The sequence below is a fragment of the Talpa occidentalis genome, unplaced genomic scaffold (genome assembly GCF_014898055.3).
Source record: "Talpa occidentalis isolate TD23 unplaced genomic scaffold, MPIMG_talOcc4v2.1 talOcc4.6, whole genome shotgun sequence".
Taxonomy (NCBI): domain Eukaryota; kingdom Metazoa; phylum Chordata; class Mammalia; order Eulipotyphla; family Talpidae; genus Talpa; species Talpa occidentalis.
In genome coordinates this window covers 102,496,384-102,519,374 of record NW_023604972.1, presented here as the reverse complement: position 1 = coordinate 102,519,374, position 22,991 = coordinate 102,496,384, and the positions used below count along the sequence as shown (strand labels likewise).

The 22,991-nt window shown below is 41.0% G+C and overlaps 1 protein-coding gene across 1 annotated transcript in view; it reads left to right on the top strand.

Annotated features, from left to right (window-relative positions):
* The first annotated feature begins 284 nt into the window (after nt 1-284).
* LOC119260425 (adhesion G-protein coupled receptor V1-like) overlaps nt 285-22,991 on the top strand; it is a 216,299-nt gene continuing 193,592 nt past the window's right edge. Inside the window, exons 1-2 of the mRNA XM_054687910.1 lie at nt 285-375; nt 943-964. Coding sequence (XP_054543885.1) covers nt 285-375; nt 943-964 — 113 coding nt within the window. The remainder of the gene's footprint in view (nt 376-942; nt 965-22,991) is intronic.

Sequence of the window (22,991 nt, the reverse complement as noted above, 5' to 3'; positions counted from 1 at the left end):
GAGGTGAGGGACTAGATCACACAGACGGCTAGATGAGGAATGATCCTGGCAGAAGGAATAGTATGCACAGAGGGAATGCAGCAGCTGCCTGAGGCTAAGAGGTATCAACCTGGGCTCCACCATGGCAGCTGGGTTTGATGGCTGATCCTGGTGCAGCCATGTTTGGATTTTAGGAAACACAGGAAGAAAAAACTGTGGTAGTTTTGGAGATACGAGGTGTAGGTTTGAATCTGGCCAGCACCACTCAGACACAGCAGAGCTTACCTGCACAGTTCCAGGGCAAGATGTTACAGGGTCAATGCACTCACTACCAGGGTTTGGGTTTTGAGCCCCAGGCTGGTTTTGAAAATGGATCAAATATGTCCATTGACACCAGTCAGATTCAAGCTTTTATTGGCATCAATTAAGTTGGAATCAGCTAGTTTGGAAAATGGACCAATCAGATTAGAAAAGCAGGTACCCTCAAGGGGCCTTTAAGCAGAGGCTTGACTCAGCCTGCAAGGTGACTACAGAGAAGCAGGTGGTTGGAGAAAATCTATTTAGGAAAGTTTCAGTTGGTTTGGGATGACGACTCTATTTGAGAAGGTAATAGCTTGGAAGAAATTTCAGGAGGAGATTTGGCTTTGGCTTCAGAAAGACGCTGCTGTGGTGTGGCTTTAGCCGCTTCATCTGTGACTACCCCATCCTGCTATAGGTTAGCTGTATTCTAGTTCGCCTCTTATCAGTGTCACCAGTTCCAAGCTGTCATCAGAGGGACAATACTATTTTGCATGAGCAGCTTTTGGTTTGGACTAGTGGACACTGTGACACTATCTGGGGAGGACAGCCAGCCATTTGTGGCCTTAGGAACTCTTTCTTTACCCCAACTTCCCCTTTGTAAATAAACACTGTTGTTTTTGCACCCTGAGATTGAGCCATGTCTTGCAATTGTGAGTATGTGAGTGAAAAAAACTCACAATGACCTGTCCACAACTTTAGACACTTTCAGGAATAGTATGTGCAAAGGACAGAAGAGGGAGTGTAGATGTGTTTGAAGAGCAACAAGGAACTCAACACAACTGAGAGAGAGAGAGAGAGAGGAAAGATGGAAAACTGAAGGAATAAAAATCACATCAGGAAGAGCCTTGTAGGTTATGATGACAACGTTCTATTTTAATCAGGCCTTTACTCTGAATAAAACTGAAGGCCTCAGAAGAGGTTCCGCAGTAAATTACACCTCTTTTCCATACCCAGGTTTTAAAGGGCTGGTGAGATAAATGGAGGAATTTTTTTTTCTTTTTTCTTCTGTAATGTATTCCCAGTGGCATATAATAGGTTTTTAAAAAATATTTGATGAGTGAATGGAAGGGGAATTTTGTTTTAAAGTAAATGTGGAAGCCAACATACCAGCTTTATTACTGGTAGAGAGACAGTTGTTTTATGCCACTTCAGGTTAGCTAAATGGATTTGCTAACATTGAACCCCAGAGGTGCTGGGGGTGAGAGGATTCACCAGAGACAGAGTGGGGAACAGGCAGACTGAAATACACGGCTGAGGGGATCAGTGGGCAAATCAGGGAGAAGTCTGCTGCGCCATGTGGGTAGCAGCTGGGGATCAAACTCGCACTGCAGAAGCTGCAAACAGCTAGGCCCTATACCTCAGTTCTTGTATGCATAAATAGATAAATCTTTAAAAAAGGGGGGTTATATGGACTCATATGTTCATTGCAAAACAACTTATAATAGCTAAATTGCGGAAACAACCTAAGTGTCAAAGGACTGATGAGTACATCAAGAAGGTGTGGTACATATATACAATGGAACACTACTCAGCAATCAAAAAATATAAAAATCTTGCTACTTGCAACAACTTGGACAGAACTGGAGGATTATACTAAGCAAGATAAGTCACAAGGATAAAGACAAACAGCAGATGCTTTCAATTGTGTGTAATTTGAGAAAATAAGGGCCAGGAAAAAAGCCAAACCAATAACAAACCTTGGAACTCTGACTGTAGAACAGAGGCTATCAGAGTGGAAGGGGGATTATAGAGGAGAAATGGGGGAGCCCAGTGGACTATGGTGGAGGATCATGGTTGCCTTGGTGGTAGGTGTATGGGTGAATCACATACATCATTGTAAATCAAAGTTACCTCATAAAAACAAATAAATATGAACAAATAAAAGATAAATTTTGGGGAAAAAAACACATTTCAGGAGCAGAGTCTAGATATAAAAAGAAGGTAAGAATGTGCTTAGGCATACTTCTGCCTCAAAGAAACCATGAGTTGGGCAAATATCTCTAATAACTACAATAGGTACACTTTTGAGGTTCTAGAACAGGGAAGGAAATTCTCTGATTTACATTTTAGAAGGATTCCTCCTATTTGCCTCCTCCAGATCCACTGTTGACTCTCCTTCCCGGCTCTAAGCCCTGGAATGAGTGAAACTGGATTATAGGCATCCAAGAGCTGCAGATGGGTGAAGCCTGAACATTGCCCTCTCTGGATCCTGGTAACCACTTCCTACACTCTGAGATGCCACACCATTCCTGTCTGATTTCCCTCAAAGCTGTCTTTACCATTGTAAATTGTTCCTGTATTAAACTTGCTTCAAATTCCCCAGCTTGTCTATGCCATTGTTTCCTGACCAGATCCTGACAGAGATATGCAGTAGGTCCTTGGATAAGGTTGCTTTGTTCATTATTTCATTATGATGTTAATGAGAAAAAAGCAATCCCTGTGATGTTATTTGAGGACCTGCTTTCCTTATACATTACTATGCTTGAAGTCAGTTTCCAAGAACTTATTAAGTGTATTGATATTAACTAACGTAGTTGCCCTGGATGTTTTTCTGTTTGTTTGTTCTTAAAGATTTATTTATTTATTTATCAAGCACTGGGTACAGTAGAAGCGCTTGAGGATGAGAGAATTCACCAGAGCCTGAGCCGGAGCAGGGAGCAGAGCAGGCAGAAGGACCGAAGTACACTGCTGAGGGGAGCAGCAGGCGGCAGGAGAGGTCTGCGCGCCATGTGGGACCCTCGCTTAGCGACTGGGGATCGAACCAGCGCTGCAGAGGCTGCGGGCAGCTTCGCAGACCAGTGCTCAACCGCTGCGCCACTGGGGAGGCACACCCTGGATGTTTTATGTGGAGAGATTATATGGTGTGGAAGGAGGGGGCAAGCACAAAAGACCAGTTCTGGAGTCCATCCCAATAAGAGATGCTGGTGGGCCTCCCTGATGGTGCAGTGGTTAAAGACCAGTGCTATCAAGCTATCACCAGCCATCCAAACATGAGCTTGATCCCCAGCAAGGTACCTGACATACATGGGGCAGCAGACCTCTCTTGTCTCACCCGCTGCTCCCCTCAGCAGTGTATTTCAGTGGATCCGCCTCTTCTGCTCTCTAATCTGTCTCTGGTGAATCTTCTCACCCCCTACACCTCTGGCTTACACCCTAGTTCTTGTATACATAAATAAATCTTTAAAAAAAATAAGAGATGTTGGTGCTTGTCACCAGGGTTGGGACAATAGATCGTGGAAGTGGTCATAGTAGGGACTTAATTTGAAGGTAGAGCTAAGAGGATCTGCTGATATATTGGATATGGGTTCTAAGAGAAAAGAGGAGAAAAATCTTCTCTTTTTAAAACTGTACAACAAAATGATGCCATTTAGAGGTCTGGCAAAGAGGGAACTGATCGTGATTTTTTTTTTCAGAAGTAGAAGGATACACTCGAAGAATTTTGCAAGTTTGCTTTAACAAGTTTTTTCATACAATTGCCTGTCCTGTGGCCTTTTATGGTTTCACCAATGTTCTTGACTGTTGCAAATATTGCCTCCAAGGAAACAAATTGTAACAACTCTAATTACAAGAGCAAACCTGTATATACATATATACCTACATAGATCCACCTTGTGGCCTTTGTGGAAGTAATATTTTAAATAGTTTAAATCAAATTACCAAGAGATATTACAGTTGCAAAACTCTTGGTAAGCACTAGCCTACAGAGTGAAACCCTAAGTTTCTGAGTACTGAACTGTCTCTCTGTGCAAATGTCTAACTACTACTGTCTACAAATGCCAAGCAAGTGTGCATAGTGTATTCAGTAATATCCTAATAATATATAGTTGCTTCTACATTTATGTGCGTGTGTGCATTTGTGTTTGAGAGAGAGACAGAGAGAGGGAGAGAGAGAGAGAAACTAAAGACAAAAAGGAAATTGCTAGATTCTAGGTAATTCTTACATTCTCCTTATGCTTATCCACCCATATTCTAATTTTTCTGAAATAAACAGGGTATTTCTTTTAGAAAGTTTCTATTTTGATGCTTCATCCTTTTACCAGGCTTCCCTGATGATCTAAAATAGTCGTATCTCCACCCCACCCACTTTCATACAAGTGCATACACATCCTGCTTTTCTCTTCTACACAGGCAAAAATTCAATTATCTGTTGATTTTTCAATTGCATCAATGAAATGTATGCTCTCTGTGACAGGGTCCTTGTCTGCCTTGTTCACTGTTCAAGTATCTAAACTTGTGCCTGGTACATAGAAGGAGTCTCAATAAATATTTGTTAATAAACACACAGTATGTGATTATTGTGACGATTCTAAAAACATTGATACCAACAGTAAGAGCATAAATTCAGTCAAATTTTCTAAAGAGAAATTTCCCACTTATTAAAAAAATCTTAAGGAAAAATCATGACCTTTGATTCAGAAAATCTACTGGTGGAGCTTAATAGGAAATTCAGACAACTAATAATTTATAAAATCGTTTTTGTTTGCAGTATCCATATAAATAAGGTTTGGTTAAAAATATTAGGAAAAAGTCATGAAATAGTCACAACAGCAATCAAATGACTGTAGAAAGAAGTGTATTATCCATTATTACACTTTAAAAGTAGGCAACACTCTCTTTCTCCTTGAGTGTGGGAGGACATCTCTCTTTTGAGGAGAGTAAGTACCCTGATTTCCAGTGCTTTGTGAAACCTCAGATCTGAGGCCTTCTGTCTAGGCATCTGCAATTTCATACTGTTGGAATATTTATTGTATCCAATAAATATTGGATACAACTTTCTGTAAGTTTGCTGTGGCTGAACCAAGGAAGAAATTATATGCAGATTTCTACAGAAATTATGATTCCATGAAAGATTTTGAGGACATGAGAAAGGCCAGCATCTTTCAAAGTGCAAAGGATTTCTTTGGCTTGACTTCCATGTAAGTTTGTCATTGACTTGTGTTCCTGAACTATGAAACATAAATATTTGGGCTAAGTAATAATTTTTCTTGATAAATAAACAAATACTGTGGAGAGGGAAAAAAAGTAGGTAGCAAAAGTAGCATGCTTGGCATAATTACTTAAACATGGAAAATTTTGGGGAAGCCCAGAATATTAACCATGATTATTTTGGGGTTGTAAGATTATAGACTTTCTTCAGTGTACTTATCTACACATTTTTAAATGCCTATAATAAACTCATAAAACAAAGAGTTGTGCCATTTTATTTCACTTCTCAATAGTGTTGAAGATTAGATTATTATTATTATTCAATAGAAAATGAATTTTCTAAGGCCTCTCAATGACAGCATATAACAAAATGGAAAAAGTAAAATTTGGAAATGAATAAGAATCACAGAAGTCTGAATACTTTTTTCTGTTTCTGTTACTCAACATTTATTTCAAGTGGAATAACATTTCTCACTAGGTTCCAAAAGGAATTTGTAGAATCACCACTGTCTGCCAACAGAAATTGTTATTGCAAATAATAATTAGGTTAACAATGAAAACCCTAGGGGGGTAAATACAAAGCCACAATTCACCATTATCCTTGAGTGGAATTATAGAGGTAGGAGGCAGGTGGAGAGGTCCTCTTTCAAATTCAAATCAAATAAATGGTAGTAGTCACTACTTCACTGCATACAGGTCCCACTCAACAAAACTCAGGAAACAAAAATTGCCCTCAGGAGAGCTGTTTGCAGTGAGTGGGAAGGGTGGTATTAGAGGTTACTAGTGGAATTATGGATGGCATGTGTTACTCCCTGTCTGAGCTAGGGGTTGCAAAAATGTAACCTGAAAGTTGAATGAGTCCTGTGGACATTTAAACACTTAGAATACTTACAAATACAAGTTTGAAAGCTTAGTTTGTTTCAGGCAAAGAACTTTACCATTCTTCTAATTCACAAATTTAACATATAGACTATAGAGTTTTTGTCCCTGGTATCTGAGCTTTTCTTGGATCCCTATTTGAAACATTTGACAAACAACAACAAAATCTAGAGAACAATGAGGCCAATCTAATGACCAATAAGAAAATGTGTTGCTGAAATTTAATAATGGTAACTTCCTCAATTCTCAGGAAAGAGCTACATGGAGATAGGATTTCCTCTCCTGCCTCTTAAAGTTTTGTCTGCTGCCACAGAGACAAAAACAAAGAAACAAACTAGCAAACCAGTGTTAAGGGAAAACAACAAACAAAGTTAGAGTCGGCCCTGGGAAGGTGGGTGTTGATCAGTTTCTGCAGAACCCAAATCATTAGCATACTCAATTGACTTTCTGAAAATCATCAGGAGTGCTTGACAGAACAGAAATTCTAAAGTAGTCCCTAAGTTTCAGAAACAGAATTTATTAGTACGATTCCATTTAAAGACGAATCTCCACATTTAGGGCCAGAGATCATGCCTGTCAGACAATTTCTGCTGATTTTTAAATTAGTAATGGGTGACTTGGCACCTGACTTGATGAGTTGGCAAGAAAGGCAGTATCTTGTGTCATATCAGAGATCCTCACAGACACCCGGGGCAAAGTGATTTGTCACTTAAAGAAGGAGGCAGCTCCAGAGAAGCTCATCCTCCGACAGCTGAGTCATTCTATTCTGGAAGCTATTTAAACAGAAGCCTCCAGCAGACACACAATCAACACTCCACTCCGACAATGCCCAGAACTCCAGAAATCATGTGTCAAGTTTGGATTGCCTAAGACGAGTGCAATTTAGGGAACAGCTTCAGTCCTCTTTTTCCCATGTTGTCACACTGTGGGTTCGGACTTCTGGCTCCTGTTCTCAAAGTGAGCCTGTCCATCTGCTCTTCCCAGGAGACTGAGGTCCTAGATGCCACCAATTCCTGCTTCAAGTTTTCTTAGTCTTTCTGACTTGACTTTCTTGCATTTCTCTCATATCAGCAAACACAGTTGAGCATCTGCTATGGGTTAGGCACTGAGCTACAGGTAAGGGTTGTTTCAAGGAGAAATATGACACATTCCTCGCCTTTAGGAGCTCGCAGTCAGGTAACCGGCACCCGCAATATATGACATGATGACTGGAAGACAAGTAAGTACAAAATGGACCTTAACTGGGGGGACAGGGCAAGGAGGTATCATTACCCTTCTCTAAAAGTCATCATCCTCTGTGTCACCGAGGAGGAATTGAAGGAATGTGGGAGGCATCAAAGGAATATATGAGGGCAGATGTTTTAGAAGGACTTTCTAAATCTAATGCTGTATTCGAATTTCTTCTTGTCTGCCAACCGTTGCCCTGTTTGACCTGGGCCCTGGGCCCTGAGCTCTGACGGCTGGCTGCTCTGTCTGGCTCAAGTACTGTTGCTGATTCTTTTCTCTGCCCATCCTCCAGGTGCTCCCTCAGTGTGTTAGCTGAGGACTCCCTTCACATTTGATTGTCATCCATCAGCCACAAACTGTCCTGTCCAAAAGAGCTGGCTAGACTTCTCTACCCCTCTATTAAATGTACCAATTGGTATCACATGGGCTGCAGGTGCTGTTGATTAAAGTGCTGAAGGAGATGGATGTGACAGAAGTCCACATGCCCACGCAGTTCTTCTGTCCCAATGCTATTGTATTGCAAATAAAGACAAAGGGCATGAGCTTATTTTAAACACCAAATATGAACTAGGAGTTGTCTTAGGCACTGTGTAAGTTTTATGTAATTTTCATGGTAAGCTTGTTCTTATGTTAAAAACACTTATTTTAGATAGGAAATTATGGTTGAGGGAGGTTGAGACTTATCCAAGGTCACAAAACTACAGTTGTTTGTTGCGCTTGAATTGGACCACAAATCTGTGTGACTTTGAATCTTGTGCTCTTTAAGCTATCAGAAGAGCCCATGGAAAATGCTATAGAAATTTTAATGGCAATAAGACTTCTGATCAGATATGTGATGTATAACCCAAATTTCTGAATCTTTGTTCTGCAACTTGACACCAATTGCAACAAATTGAGCAGAAAGAAGCAAATACTATTAAGTAAAATCTAATTCATCAGATGAAAATAGGGATAAATATGTTTCTTTGGCCAGAACTTTTAATATTAAAGAACAAAACACACACTGGGAAAAGATGAGGGGAAAATATGTCTGTTTTTATGACTTGTTGATTTCTATGGGGTATTCCTTAAGCCTCAAAACAATTTACAGCATTGCCAGCCGCATTCAGAACATTCAGAACAGGATCATTTCACCCACAGCTGAAGTGGGGCCATGCCTGGGACAGCACTGAGAACAGCCTTCCTGCAGACATGCCAGCGAATAAGCCGGGGTCAGCGAGTGAAGAGAGCAGGGCCATTTAAAGCAACACAGTTTATGTAAGTGTGATCTAATTGCTTCCACTGGAAATGGGTCAAGTTCAAATCAAAAGAACCAGGGGTCGGAATGCCCCCAGTGAAATCATATTCTAGCTTTTCTTTCAGTCTGCTCTGAGAATTTGGACCTCCGGTAACATGATGACGCTTACAGTCATGTCGTGGGCCATATTCCCACTCCCGTCTTGCCTCCTCATAGTTAATTTTTTGTATATATTATTCTTTTTAGTTAAACATGTTAAACTAAACAGGATATATCATATGACAGACTGTGATAAATTTACTATTGGGAATAGGGATAAAGTGTGGGATAAAGAAATAGGTCTTTTCACCTCTCATAGCCATGATTCAGTTCTGACTCAAAAGGAAGTGTGCCACCTACTGAATCATGGAAACCACTTCCTGTAGCTGTTTGGTTTATTCTGGAGGGGCATCAGGCCAAGTACTGCCCTGCCCTGACCCTGACTGGCTCTTGAGAGCCAAGGCGTTCACAGCTTGAGGTGGTTTGGCTTCAGACTCTGAGAACATTGCATATTAAATTACAAGTGTTTCGTATCCTAGCAAGGAGTCTTTAGCAACTTGAAAATGAACATGTGTTACTTGCAAACCCAGTGTATCATTACTCAACCCAAATATCCTTATTTTTTCGAAAGGTATGTATTCTGGATAACCACTCTTAAGATATGAATATTCACTGGTTCTGTTTTGCCTGAGGGCAACTTAGGCGGCCTGTAGGGTGGTGTTAACCAAACGAGGCTCCAAAAGTAGCTTTTTATAAGTGAAGCAACACCAGATTTGTCTTGATTCATTCAAGACACCTGGGCCTCCCCTGGTGGCGTAGCGGTTGAGCGCTGGGCTGCGAGGCTGCCCGCAGCCTCTGTAGCGCCGGTTCGTTCCCCGGCCGCCAGAGAGGGTTCCACAAAAAAATTTTTTTTTTTTTTTAGCAGGTTCTTATTTCCGTACCTGATGCAGGGTAGGCGTAGATGATGAGTGCAAACAAGATGGTATGGGGCCCGATCTCATGGTGCTTAGGTTCTACTGCATGGACTGGAAAGAAAATGGAAATGTCCCCTATAGAGGCTGTATCCTGCTTGGTACACCATTAAGAAAGAACTTCAAATAAAGGCAAACCCACAGAACACTTATGATACCAGACTTTTGGGGTTTTCCACACCAAGCAGTTCTCCAATTCTTAGTAAACATTGTGCAATATACAATTTAATTCAATTTTTACACTAAGTGTTCAGAGTTAGTACAGACCTCTCAGTTTAAAGGCTCAGTCCCACTGTTATGGGGCAGCCCCGATACAAAACAGGGTGCCTGACTGTGGGTCCTCACCTGCGCGCTTAAAAGGACTTACCAATACTCTACTGTAGGCACACGCGAAAGGTTAATAAAAGGTTTATTTACAAGGGAAGGGGAAATGAGGAAATGTACAGCTCAGGAGACAAAGTTTTAAATGAGTCCTACCCGATCCCAGATCAGGAATCCCAAAATGGCGCTCTGAGAGCTGGCTGCAAGCCAGGAGCTGTGTAGCCAGGAGGCGAGCAACAGCGAGCCAGCCCAAGGCCCACGTGTTTGGTTTTTATATCCAACCTGGCTGCCCAACTCCACCCTCAGGTCCCAGCCACCTTCCCTTTGGTGGTGATGGGATTTGTCTTTCCCAATGTCTTGATGACTTTGGTCTGGAGTGGGGGTGGAGTCCACAAAACCTGTATGGAATTAGCTCAGGACATCCTTTCCCCCTAACACCACCAGACTGCTTTCAACTTCAGACTAAAAATTTAAGTCCCAGGTTATCACCTGTACTTCTTGCCAACTGGATATAAATAGAGCAATTCCCTCCTCAGGTTTAATAATTAGCCAGAATGCTCATAGAACTAAGAAAAATACTATACTTGTGTTTACTGGTTTATTATAAAGGACATGAGCCAGGAACAACCCGACACATAGGGCAAGGTTTGGGGGTAAGGGTGATGGAATCTCCCTCTTCACTCTAGGGATACCATCTCCATGTATTCCACAACCTGGAACTCTCCAAACTACACAGTATAGGTTTTTTTTATGGATACTTCATTTTGTAAGCACAATTTATTAAGCCATTAACCCTATGGTGATTAAGTCTACCTCCAGTTCCTTTCCCCTTCCTGGAGGTCAGGATTTGGGCTGAAAATTCCAAGCCTCTAATCATATTGTTGGTTCCTCTGGTGATGAGCCCCCATCCTCTAAGAGTCATTCATTAGCATAAACTCATGTGTGGTTGAAAGGGGCTTATTATGAATAGCAAAAGATGCTACTGTCACTCCATTACTCAAGAAATTCTAAGGGTTTTAGGAGCTCTGTACCAGAAACAAGGACAGAGGACCAAACTATAAATCTTATTATATTGCAATCACACAGTCCCAGCATCTAGTACTGGGTCTTGCATAAAGAAACCCCACAAAACTTATTTGTTGAATACATAAAAGAAAGATGGAAGGGAGAGAGGGAGCAAGGAAGAGAAGGAGGAAACTATTGAGGAGTAGAGAGGAAGGAATGTCACCTCACAAACGTTTTTGGTTGTGCTTACAAGTAAAGATGAAAGCAGCCAGTTATTTTTTTGTTCTGCAATGAGAATTCCAAATAAACTAAAGGTTTTTGCTATTAAGTGAATTGGAGAGTCTACAGTGCCTCAGGTGATATGCTAATGAGTGCCTCTTAGAGAGTGGGGACTCATCACCAGGGGAACCAACATCACACAGCCTCAGGACACATGTGAGCTATTAAACAATGAAGATTTAAAACCTTGGAGGCCCATTCTGAGAAGTCCTGAGAACCCCCTCTGAGAGTAAAAAGCTCTTTGTTCTCCTCAGAATGGGTGAGAATTGCAAAAGATAACCTATTATTCCTTTCACATTCCCTACCCAACAAGGCATTCCCAAGTCAAACAAGGGCTCTGGATCTGTGTAATGTTAAGCAAGAAATTTTACCCTCCTTATAGGAGGGTTGAGAATTCAGTAAAACAATAGCTAGAATGGTGCTTACTTAGCACACTTAGTCTCCTAATATATAGAAGCCATCACTACTGCAATTTCTTGTATTATATTTCTGTTACAAGGGCACCCCAGAACCCCCAAACCTTTCTGCTCTAAAACGGTTCTGCAATCCATCGCATCAAGGCAAAATATACTCTAGTGCACAAGACCTTCAATACCTTTAATACACTTAGTTTGTAATAAAGAGAAAAGACCATGGTTAAAATAGTTTTCAAACATAACACCCAAAGTTATCCATCCCTTCTTGGGTAAATGCCCAGCCAAACAGGGTAAGTCCAAAGCAGGGCCTCTGAAGCCTGAAAGCCTGCCACAAGTCTAAGGCACCTTCTGGTGCGGACTCATAGGAAAGGGGCAGAAAGGACCAGACTAGTCTAGAAGTGTAACAGGGTGCTCCCCAGGAAAGGGGGAGGTTCCCTGCCCCACCCAAGAGAGTGGAGCTGAGCAGGGAGAGGAGAAGCGGCAGAAGAGACTGAGGAAGAAAGGAGCAGGATGGAGCCAGGAGACCTGGAGGAGGCGCATGGAGCCTAGAGACATGTGAAGAAACTGCGACTGGGTGACACAGATGTGGGTGAGACCCATGGGGAGGTGACAATGGCAGCTTTTATCTTGATGTTGATTTTGCTCTTTTCCTTCCGGGCTTGTCTGGTTGTTTCTGACCCTTTTCTGTGGGTCCCCACTGGAAGATGCTTAAGACTTGTGGCAGGCTTTGGGGCCTTGCTCTGGGCCGATCCCATATGGATGGACTTTTACCCAAGAGGGGACGGGTAACTTTGGGTGCTTCATTTAGAAACTAGACTCTGCCTTACTTGTATTGTTTCCTAGTTTTATTAAAGTTTCTTCCCATTAAAGTCTCCTATGTTTTGTGTTGATGCGGCGGATGGCAGAACCCATTTAAAATAGGCAGGTTTGCGGGGTTTGGGCTGCCCCTCTCCCTGTCCTATAACAGAAGGAAAAGAGCAAAATCAAAATCAAGATAAAAGCTGCCATTGTCAACCTCCCCACAGGTCTCTCACCCATGTTTGTTTCAAATGTCTACTTCCGTGTCCCCCAAGTCTTTGGTACAAGTCCAAGGCTGAGAAGCAAGCACAGCTTCTTCACGTCTGTCTGCTCCTTGTGCCTCCTGCAGGTCTCCTAAATCTCCATCCCTCCCCAGTCCTCTGTATCCTCTAGCTCCTCCTCCTGTTACAGGGCAGCCCCGATATAAAACGGGTTGCCTGGCTGTGGGTCCCCACCCACGCGCTTAAAAGGGACTTATTAATACCCCACTGCAGGCACACACAAAAGGTTAATAGAAGGTTTATTTACAAGGGAAGGGGAAATGAGGAAATGTACAACTCATGGAGAAAATAGGGAAATAAAGTCTTAAATGCGTCCTACCCAATCCAGCAACCTGGAAACCCAATGGCACTCTCAGAGCTGGCTGAGAGCAGCGAGTTGGCGGAGAGCCAAAAGGGAACCCCCAAGGCCCACGTGTCTGGTTTTATACCAAAACTGGCTGCTTAACTCCACCCTCAGGTTCCAGCAACCTTCCCTTTGGTGGTGACGGGATTTGTCTTTCCCAATGTCCTGATGGCTTTGGTCTGGGGTGGGGGTGGAGTCCACAAAGCCTGCAAGGAATTAGCTCAGGACATCCTTTTCCCCCTAACACTGGGGCCCAGCTCCACACTTCCTTAGGATGGGGCAGGGAATCTGGAACCTCCCCCCTCTTTCCCTGGGGGTTGTCCTGTTACATTACTTCTCCTACTACTATTAGTGAGGTTGCACCTAATATGGTCAGCATTTTTCCAGGGTATGGCAAATGGCCTTATGTTTATGGATAGAATTCCATGGCTCAACATGTTTTCAGTCTTTCTGACCGATGCTCTTTTTTTATGATCATAAAAATCTTAAATTGACCTCCTGTTGAAAATCCCTGTTAAGAACGTTTTTGACTGGGTTGCTTTTAATGTTTAATTATGAGAGCACTATTTCCCCAAATATAAAATTACGTTATCATTTTGACAATTCAAAAAGTACAGGACCTCCCTGGTGGTGCAAGGAGTTAAGATGCAACCTATGAAGCTATCCACAGCCACTGCAGCACGAGTTCCATCCCTGGCCAGGAAGCAACCCACATGTGCAGCACACCTCTCTTGACTCGCCCACTGCTCCCCTCCGCAGTGTATCTGCCTGTTCTGTTCCCCACTCTGTGTCTGGTAAATCCTCTCATCCCCCACACCTCTGACCTGTACCCCAGCTCTTGTAAGCATAAATAAAGTACATATGACACAAATATAAATAGGGTTAAAAGATAGTTTATTTTAGTAAAAATCAGCTTGAATTGTGCAGCACCAACCAGGAGGTGATTTGGAACATTCCATCAACAGGAGCTGGGGAGTTCTCTAGAGAAGAGGTAAAAGCAAAGAAAGGAAATGATTCGAATGACTATAGCTCAAGTTGTTATAGAGCGGCCCGATATTGAACGGGTTTCTGGCTGTGGGTCCTCACCATTACAGGCACACACAAAAGGTTAATAAAAGGTTTATTTACAAGGGAAAAGGAAATAAGGAAAATGTACAATTCAGGGAGAAAATAGGGAAATAAAGTCTTTAATGCGTCCTACCCGATCCGCCGACCTGGAAACCCAAAGGCACTCTCAGAGCTGGCCGGATGCTGCGAGCTGGCGGAGAGCCAAAATGGGGGACCCCCCAAAGCTCACGTGTCTGCCTTTATATCCACCTGGCTGCTTAACCCCACCCTCAGGTCCCAGCCACCTTCCCTTTGGTGGTGATGGGATTTGGAGTTCCCAGTGTCTTTGGCTTTGGCCTGGGGTGGGGGTGGAGTCCACAAAGCCTGTATGGAATTAGCTTTAGGACATCCTGTTCCCCCTAACCCTTCCTTCCTTCCTTCCTTCCTTCCTTCCTTCCTTCCTTCCTTCCTTCCTTCCTTCCTTCCTTCCTTCCTTCCTTCCTTCCTCCCCTCCCTCCCTCCCTCCCTCCCTCCCTCCCTCCCTCCCTTTTTCTCTTTCACAATAATCATGCCTCAAACTTCTTTGGCTGCTCTGCTGCAACAGCACAAAGTTTGCAGAGGCATTTACAAGGTACCTCACATCACACAGATAACTAACATCTTATTTAAACCCCAACCAGCTTCCCTCAGGGTTTTCCTTTCTCCAGAAATCCCACCACTTCTCTTCACAGAGATTCTTCCTTGGATGACAGTTTTCTTCCTGTTTCCTCCATCTTATCCTTGAGTTTGCTCTTCTTTTCACAAAGATCAATTTACCGCACCCCCACCACCTTTCAGTTTCTCTAGTTCTTCTCACCCATCACATCATCTGACTCAGCAAAAAGAAGTTAGACTTGAACTGAAAATTTCAAAATCGAGGCATTATAATAGCTATATAGCCAAGAATTATGACAGCAATTATATCAAGCAAATAAATCAGTTCTCGCAAGTCTCAGAGGTCCATCAATATTTTATAACCTCATTTCCATGTATCATTTTGTTACCATTTTGTTTTGTTCACAGATCTATCCCAAGTGCCTACAAAAGTACCAGGCATAAATATTTACTGTATAAATAATTTGAGAAGTAATATTTCAAGTAAAACAAAATACCATGAGATGATCCAGTCTACTTTTTCTCTTAAGTATTATGTGTGAGACGTAGTCACACATACATCCACAGGAAAGGATGCAATTTTTTTGTCATTCATTTTTTATTATGTCTCTTTAGGTCAAATGTCACATAAAATTATATTGAACTCTTGACCAATGTATCTATTTTTTTCCATTGGAATATTGGCCCGACTAAGAAGCAACATCAAGGAAAAATTATTTTTTGGCAGAAAAACGTCTTTTCTCGATTCTTGTGTTTTGTTTTGATTTTTCCTTAGTGACTGGAGGTCAGTTTCTATCCACTGAAGCACAAATTCCAAATTTTCAATCTGGCTTTCTTGAGTATGACTGAGTGCCAAGAATGAAGCAATGACACAACACAACTACCATCAAAACAAGACACAGCTGCGCATGCGGTACAATGCACACCCGGGCACATGCACACGCACACACCAGCATCCAGAGCATATCCTGCTCACTTGCAAGCTTTTCCCTAATATGAACTCTCAAAATCATACTTCTAAAATTTCAAATAGTCCTTATCTCCCTAGCCACTCCCATGCAACTTTTTTCTAATACACTGGTCAGTGTCTTCCAGGCGCTAAAAGATTTTATAGGGGGAGCTATTAAATACAGATAACAAATGTCCTCTAATATCTGTTCTTGTTTCCTTTTGAAACTTTAATTTCAATACGCTTTGGAGCAGATCAATGACTATAAACATAATTATTGAAGAAACAATAATTTTGTTTAGCCCACTAATAAAAGAACTAAATATTTTTTGGCAGTTCGCCCTCACACAAAGTTAATATAGTGGAGGGGGCAATGTGCTAAAGGAAAGGGTGGCAGGGTGGACAGCCACAAGAACAGGCATTGAGTGCAAGTAATATGAGCCAGGAGATTTGGATGAGCCCTATCTCTGCTTTCAGACGGGAGACAGTCCACTTAATCTGAGCCTTAGTTTCTTCAGCTAAGACTAGCAATATCAACACCTGTCCACTCATTTTGTGAATGTCCTTATTGAAGCTAACTGAATCTGTTGTTCCATGATTCTCTGAAGCTCAGAATAATCTTTTCCTGTTACAGTCAAGTTTTCTATCAATGCCAGAAATGTTCATCTGGTTATTTTGGCTTCTCTAATTCTATTGGTAAGACTCCTCCGAGGCAGCTTTTGGTCAGTAGCTGACAATGGCATCTAAGGTCACTTGTGTTTTGGGAGGAAGGAGAATAATTTGAAAGGAGACCAAGAACCAGTAATATATTGTTTATTTGGACTTAGTAACTTCCTTGTTAATGACATTTAGCTCACATATGCTACTTCTTTATTGACGAAAGCAATTTTTATACATCACTTCATTTAATTCTTACAGTAATCTTTTGTGGTATGGGATCAGTAAGGGTATTTAACTGTAAGTCACAGAAAAAGAAAAACCCTCCAACTAACAACAACAAACAAGGACATTTGTTGATTGAATTGTTAGGAGAGAGAGAGAGAGAGAGAGAGAGAGAGAGAGAGAGAGAGAGAGAAAGAAGCTTCTGAGCTGGTTGGGTAATCATTATCATGGTAATCATTATCATCAGGTCCCCAGGCTCTCTCTCTGTCCTGACAGCCAGTAATAGACTTCTCCTAACACCAATCTCCTTCTGTGAGTGACCATTATCAGAAAAGTTGCTTTCTTACTTATATATCTAGCAGATAGTAAAAACACAAACAATAAAACACAATTTAAAAAACAAAATAGGGGTCTCCCTGGTGGTGCAAAGGGTTAAGTCGCAGTACTATGAAGCTATCTTCAGCTACTGCAGCACAAGTTCCATCCCCAACAAGGAAGGTAACCCACATGGTGCAGCAGACCTCTCCTGTCTCACTTGCTGCTCTCCTCAGCAGTGTATTTCATTCAGTCCACCTATCCTGCTCCTACTCTGTATCTGGTGAATCCTCTCACCCCACACACCTCTGGCTTGTGCCCCAGTTCTTGTGTGCATAAATAAATCTTTAAAAAACAAAACAATTCCCTTTACTCCTCAATATCCACTTAACTGCTTATTTCTGAAACAGTAGTTACTGTGGATAGTGGTAAGGGGAGAAGGAATACTATTGTATAATTAACTGAGACTCATCCTACTGAATCCTGAGGATTACAATTTCCTTAATGAATTTGAATGAATAAGAATTTACTTCTGAAGCTGGGGCAATTCTCTGAACCGTATTGCCTAGCATACTACCCAATTAAAGAATACACCAAATTTGAGAAGCCCATTGCAATGTGCACTACAGGTAAATACTGCCAATTCCCAATTCATGGTTGAGAAAATGGAATCATGAAGGAAGGAGATTTAGTAATTTTCCCAAGATTTGCCTAAGCAGTCTGTCTCCACCCTAACAAATCAGTGATCTCCTATATACATGTGTTGAAACTTTATAATGTATAATGTATTAGAGGAATTCCAAGATAAGGGGAGGGTGAGTAAAGGAAAGACCACAGCACTAGGCATCAAGAGATCCAGGTTCCAGTCTTGCCTCACTCACTGACTAGCTATGTAATTTTTTTGAAAGTGAGAATGATAAAACCTGCTTACTGGAGTATTAGTAAATATTCAAGTAGAAATCATTCAGAGGAGTGGCATACTTGGGAAATTTCTTGAAATGCAAATTCTCTGTACCACACCAAAATCACTTAATCAGAAACTCTGGAGGCAGGATTCAGCAATATGAATTTTAACAAGTCCACAGGTAATTCTAATGCCAGCTAAATGTTGAGAACCACTGGAACCACTGGTCTGACACATTGTCTGGTGCTTGGACTTTTATTCTTTGTTATTGTTCTAAAGACAACATGCATACTGACTTCTGTTTCAGAGTTCACAATTTAGGGAAAGACAAAAACTCGTTAATATAAGACCATAGATAAAATGTTTTAATACAGGCTCACTGTGCTTTGAAAACTTAGAAGAACTTGAATTTCTTTCTAACAAGATGACTCTCAGAAGGCATTACAGCTTAGACAAGCAATGGAAAGGGGGGACATAGTTATGAAAAGTGAAGCAGCATAAACTTCCAGTGGTTATTGCTATTAAATAACAGAAAGTACAGGCTTCAAAGGGAGTCCTTCATATCAGGCCCTACTCACTCTTCATATCTAAATTTTACTAGTTTTATCCTCCTCCTAAATTATAATCTCAAATCCATCAATCAAGGTGGAATATCCTAATCAGCTGTAGTGAGGTAATATGTGTAATAAGAACCCCCTCCCTGCTTTCCCCTGAGCAAAGATGGTCTTACCTGGAATAATCCTTTCCTTCACTAATCACTTTGTTCCACCTTCTTCCTGTCTATAAATGTCCTCCATTTTGTGTAACTGCTTACAGTATCTAGCTGAGATGCAGCCTGATTCATGAATCATTTAATAAACCAATTTAAATTTCCAAATTTGTGAATTTTGTTTTTTAATACTGTAAAGTTGCACCTAGAAAGCTAACTTAAGATAGGGCCTCCCTGGTGGTGCAGGGGTTAAAGTCTCAGCGCTATCAAGCTATTGCCAACCACTGAGGCATGAGTTTAATTCCTGGCCAGAGAGCTGACCCACATGGTGCAGCACACCTCTCCTGTCTTGCCCGCTGCTCCCCTCAGCAGTGTATGTCACTAGATCTGCCTGTTCTGCTCCCCACTTTGTCTTTGGCTCACACCCCAGTTCTTGTATGCATAAATAAATAAAAATAAATCTTTAAAAAAGATATATCAATACATTAATAGATTAAAGGTCTTATATGGAATGAAAACCCATTAGAAGTCAGGAGATGTAGATTAAAGAATAATCACATGTAAATTTAATACATTGGGCCTCCCTGGTGGCGCAGCGGTTGAGCGCTGGGTTGCGAAGCTGCCCGCAGCCTCTGCAGCACCAGTTCAATCCCCGGCTGCTCCCTGGCCACCAAAGGAGGGTCCCGCATGGCGCGCAGACCTCTCCTGCCGCCCACTGCTCCCCTCAGCGGTGTACTTCGGTCCTTCTGCCTGCTCTGCTCCCCGCTCTGGTGAATTCTCTCACCTTCCCGCACTTCTGACTGTACCCAGTGCTTGTATGTATAAACAAACAAATAAATAAATAATAAATCTTTAAAAAAAAAAAAAATAAATTTAATACATTAAGAAAGCATGAAAATATCAAAAATCTGTAAGTCAATCCTTGCTTTTTTTGTTTGTTTAGTATCTCTGAAAGTGCTCCAGTATCTGAACACCCAATTAATCAAAGGGAAACATCTGTAACAGGTAGTGACTAAAATATAACATTCCCTGTGTAGATCACAAAGTCTTTAACAATCACTTCCCTACCAGGCTAGTGAGTTTTGTTGTTCTTAATTTCCAAACAAATAAATAGAGATTGAGGTTTGATCAGTGTTACACATTTAAGTCACCAATTAGATACAATGGATATCAGTCTTCTCATCCTTCCAGCAATAAAGATTTCAAGCTTTTACAGTCAATGAGAACTTTTGGAAAGATTACCCTTGCTGAAAAGGCCTACATATGGAGGACATCCACCAAGGGGAGCAAAATCAATCTGAACTTGACTGTCTAATCTCACTAATTCAACAGCAGAGACAGAAAAAGAGTAAAGTTTTAGCGAAAAAGGGTCAGAAAGAAAATACGGTTTAACATCAATTACTGTTTTACAAGGTAAAACAAGGGAGAAGCTATTCTTATGTGGTGATTCTTATCTCTGGATTGAGTTATTCATTCATTCAATAAATACTTATTGATTGCCTTTTATGTGCCAAGCACTCATCTCTGTACTGGAAATGAACCAGTGACCAAAGCAGATAGTAATAATATTAAGAGCTATTATATAGCCAGTATTAATAATGTATTAATAGATAATGAATACTTGTTGAATAAAATGCCAAATTCAGTGTATACTAGCTTTCTCTTTGAGGTTACATTTATTGAGGATAACACATCTAGTCAACATTGAAATTCTGCAGCTTCAGTCTCTTTGTGGGAAGATGTTGATGGATCTGCCTCTCCTTGCTGAAACAGCCACCAACAAAAGTAAACTTACATTCCCTGTTCTTGTAAAGGCAACCAGAATTGAAAGCCTGGTGACTCTTCACTATTGCTTTCAAATTACCAGAACCAGCTCTTCTAACTTTACTTTGTTTCATACTATTCATATATTGGAAGAAAGATGTAAAATAAAATAAATGCCATCTTAATATTATTTTAACACAAACAACAGTATTTTTTTCAGCTATGCTTGAGTAGAATAAAACATATTTGAGATTAACTTTTAATGGAAAATTCATTCCATATACATATATCATTTGTAAGAGTAACTGCTTTTGGGGTTCGTGAAAACTTCTCATCTTTTAAAATGTTAATTTATTCACAATGACGATATTCTCAGATGTTTGGAAACCCTTTGAGACAGAAAGTGGGAATGGAGTGTGGGGGAATAGAGTGATGTAATGTTTCTGAGTGTCATGTGATTTCACAATTTGTTTTTCAATCTGTTTGGCCATCTAAAAAGGAAGGCTCTCATCTGTGAATAGCACATAAACTGAAGCTTAAAATACTAGGAACAAAAGCATAGTTTCAAATATATGACTTTGATAGGATGCTGACTGTCATTAATGTTCAATCTCCTGAGAAATGTGAATTTTTCTCTAACAGATTTATGAGCTTGCTTCCTTTGAGCAAATGAACTATAAACAATGCCTAATAAGAAAACTTACTGTCTTCTCCAAGGTCAAAGTTGGAGCAAGCAGAAGGAATTCAGTTTTCCTTACTTGACCATGTTCATCATTCTTACACTCTGTTCATGAATATAAACCGGTTAGAGTTAGTACAAAGACACAGAACGTTTTCAAAGCTAAATTCAGTAAATTTGTATGGATTTAGAAAGATGTGAAAATATAGTTAGTAGTCTCTTGCAATCCCAGATTTACATTTTAAATTCTGTGCTTTCATTGTTAAGGAAAAGGCGATATAATCATAAACAAGAGGACAGATTCTTGTTCTTTCATATTCCACTAGTATGAGCACACATAACAGGATTTCTGATGGTCCTTAGCAGTTAACATATTAACACTTTGCTGGGTTCCATGTGTTTTACTCCCTCCCTCCCTTTAGCATTAGTGGTATAGTATAGATGGCTCGGTGATAATAGGTAAGTGAAGAGGAAAGAAAAACAATTAAGTTCTGAAATGACATTAAAAATAGCAGCAATAAAACATAATTGTTTGGAAATGATAGCCTTGGCAGATTGGTTAAATAAAATGTGCTTTTGGTTTAATAACCATAGGTGGTGAGAATTTGTCTCTATTGAACATTTACTTGGTAACTTCAACCTATTAACTTTTCTGTGATTCTTGGGTTTTTTTAAAAAGATTTATTTATGCATACAAGAACTGGGGTACAAGCCAGAGGTATGGATAGTGACAGAGTGAGGAGCAGAACAGGCAGATGGACCAAAGACACTGCTGAGGGAAGCAGTGGGTGAGGCAGGAGAGGTCTGCTGCGCCATGTGAGTTTCTCCCTGGCCGGTCTGGAATCGAACCTGCACTGCAGAGGCTGCGGATAGCTTCACAGCGCGGCACTCAACCCACTGTGTCCCAGGGGAGACTCCTGTACCCTAGTTCTTGTATGTATAAATAAATCTTTTTTAAAAGAAGAAATATTGATATAAAGAGATTATATGGAAATAAAAAAATGTTTTGTTGCTAGTTTCAGAAGCAAGGCTGTCAGTTTTCATTATTAGTGTTGTAGAATCTTTCACTGTATTCTTTCAATAGTCTTAGATTTTCCTCATCTTTATTATGTTACATTGTATTAATGGGTACTACAAATATATTAATTTACTTGAGGTCATATTCAACTTTTCCACGTAGGTTAGGGATTATTTTCCCATATGTTGTGGCCTAAGCATTTGACATTCCTATATAAAAAAAGAACATCACCACCCTAGTTTTGAAAATATGACAAATCATGTCAACAGCAACTTACTTATTCTGTGAAGTTTTAAGCTTGTTAGAGCAAATATGGTACAAAAACTAAAATTTCACCTCCCCTAAAACTCTTGTATTGTCCAAGGTCATCATTTTAAAATAAACGTTGCATTTATTTCTTCCATATCTTGCTAGTCAAAGAGTTTAATAAACTTTACAAAGTGCACAACTCAGAACCAGGTAGTAACTCAAGCAAAGAGGAAATCTGGCTGGACCAGTGATTTGTCAGCGAGGCCTGAATCACAGGAGGTTGGTCTCCGGTGTATCCTCTTGATCCAGAAAGTAGGAGGTGGTGGTCCAGTGAGCCAGGAATTGCCTGGCAGCATCAACATCCTGGCTATTGCTCAGGCTAGGTTGCATTTTTTGGCTTTTGCTCCCGAACCAAAAGTTCAAGTGTGAAAAACCAGGACCAAGGCCTCTTCTCAACTGAAGCCAGGACACCCCCAGTTCAGCCAGAAGTTAGTTTGAGGGTGGAGTGGCCCAGCATTCCAGGAGTGGCACATGTCAGCAGGAGGTGTGCCAGGGCTTAGTCCCAACTACAGAGCTGGGCTTGCCACACATCCTTCACTTCATTAATATACTGGATTTCTGGGTGACTGGGCAGAGATGCTGTGGAGGCAGAATCAAGATGTGACTTAAGTGTTGAGCATACTCTCTTAGCTCTGGGAGGCATGTATTGGAGGAGTGAGGCTGTGACCTGTGGATTTCAAACCTCCTTCTCCGTGGGGTACCTGACAATTTCTCCTGTTCCTTTTGGTTTCATCTTTGTGAAGGGAAAAGGCTCACATTT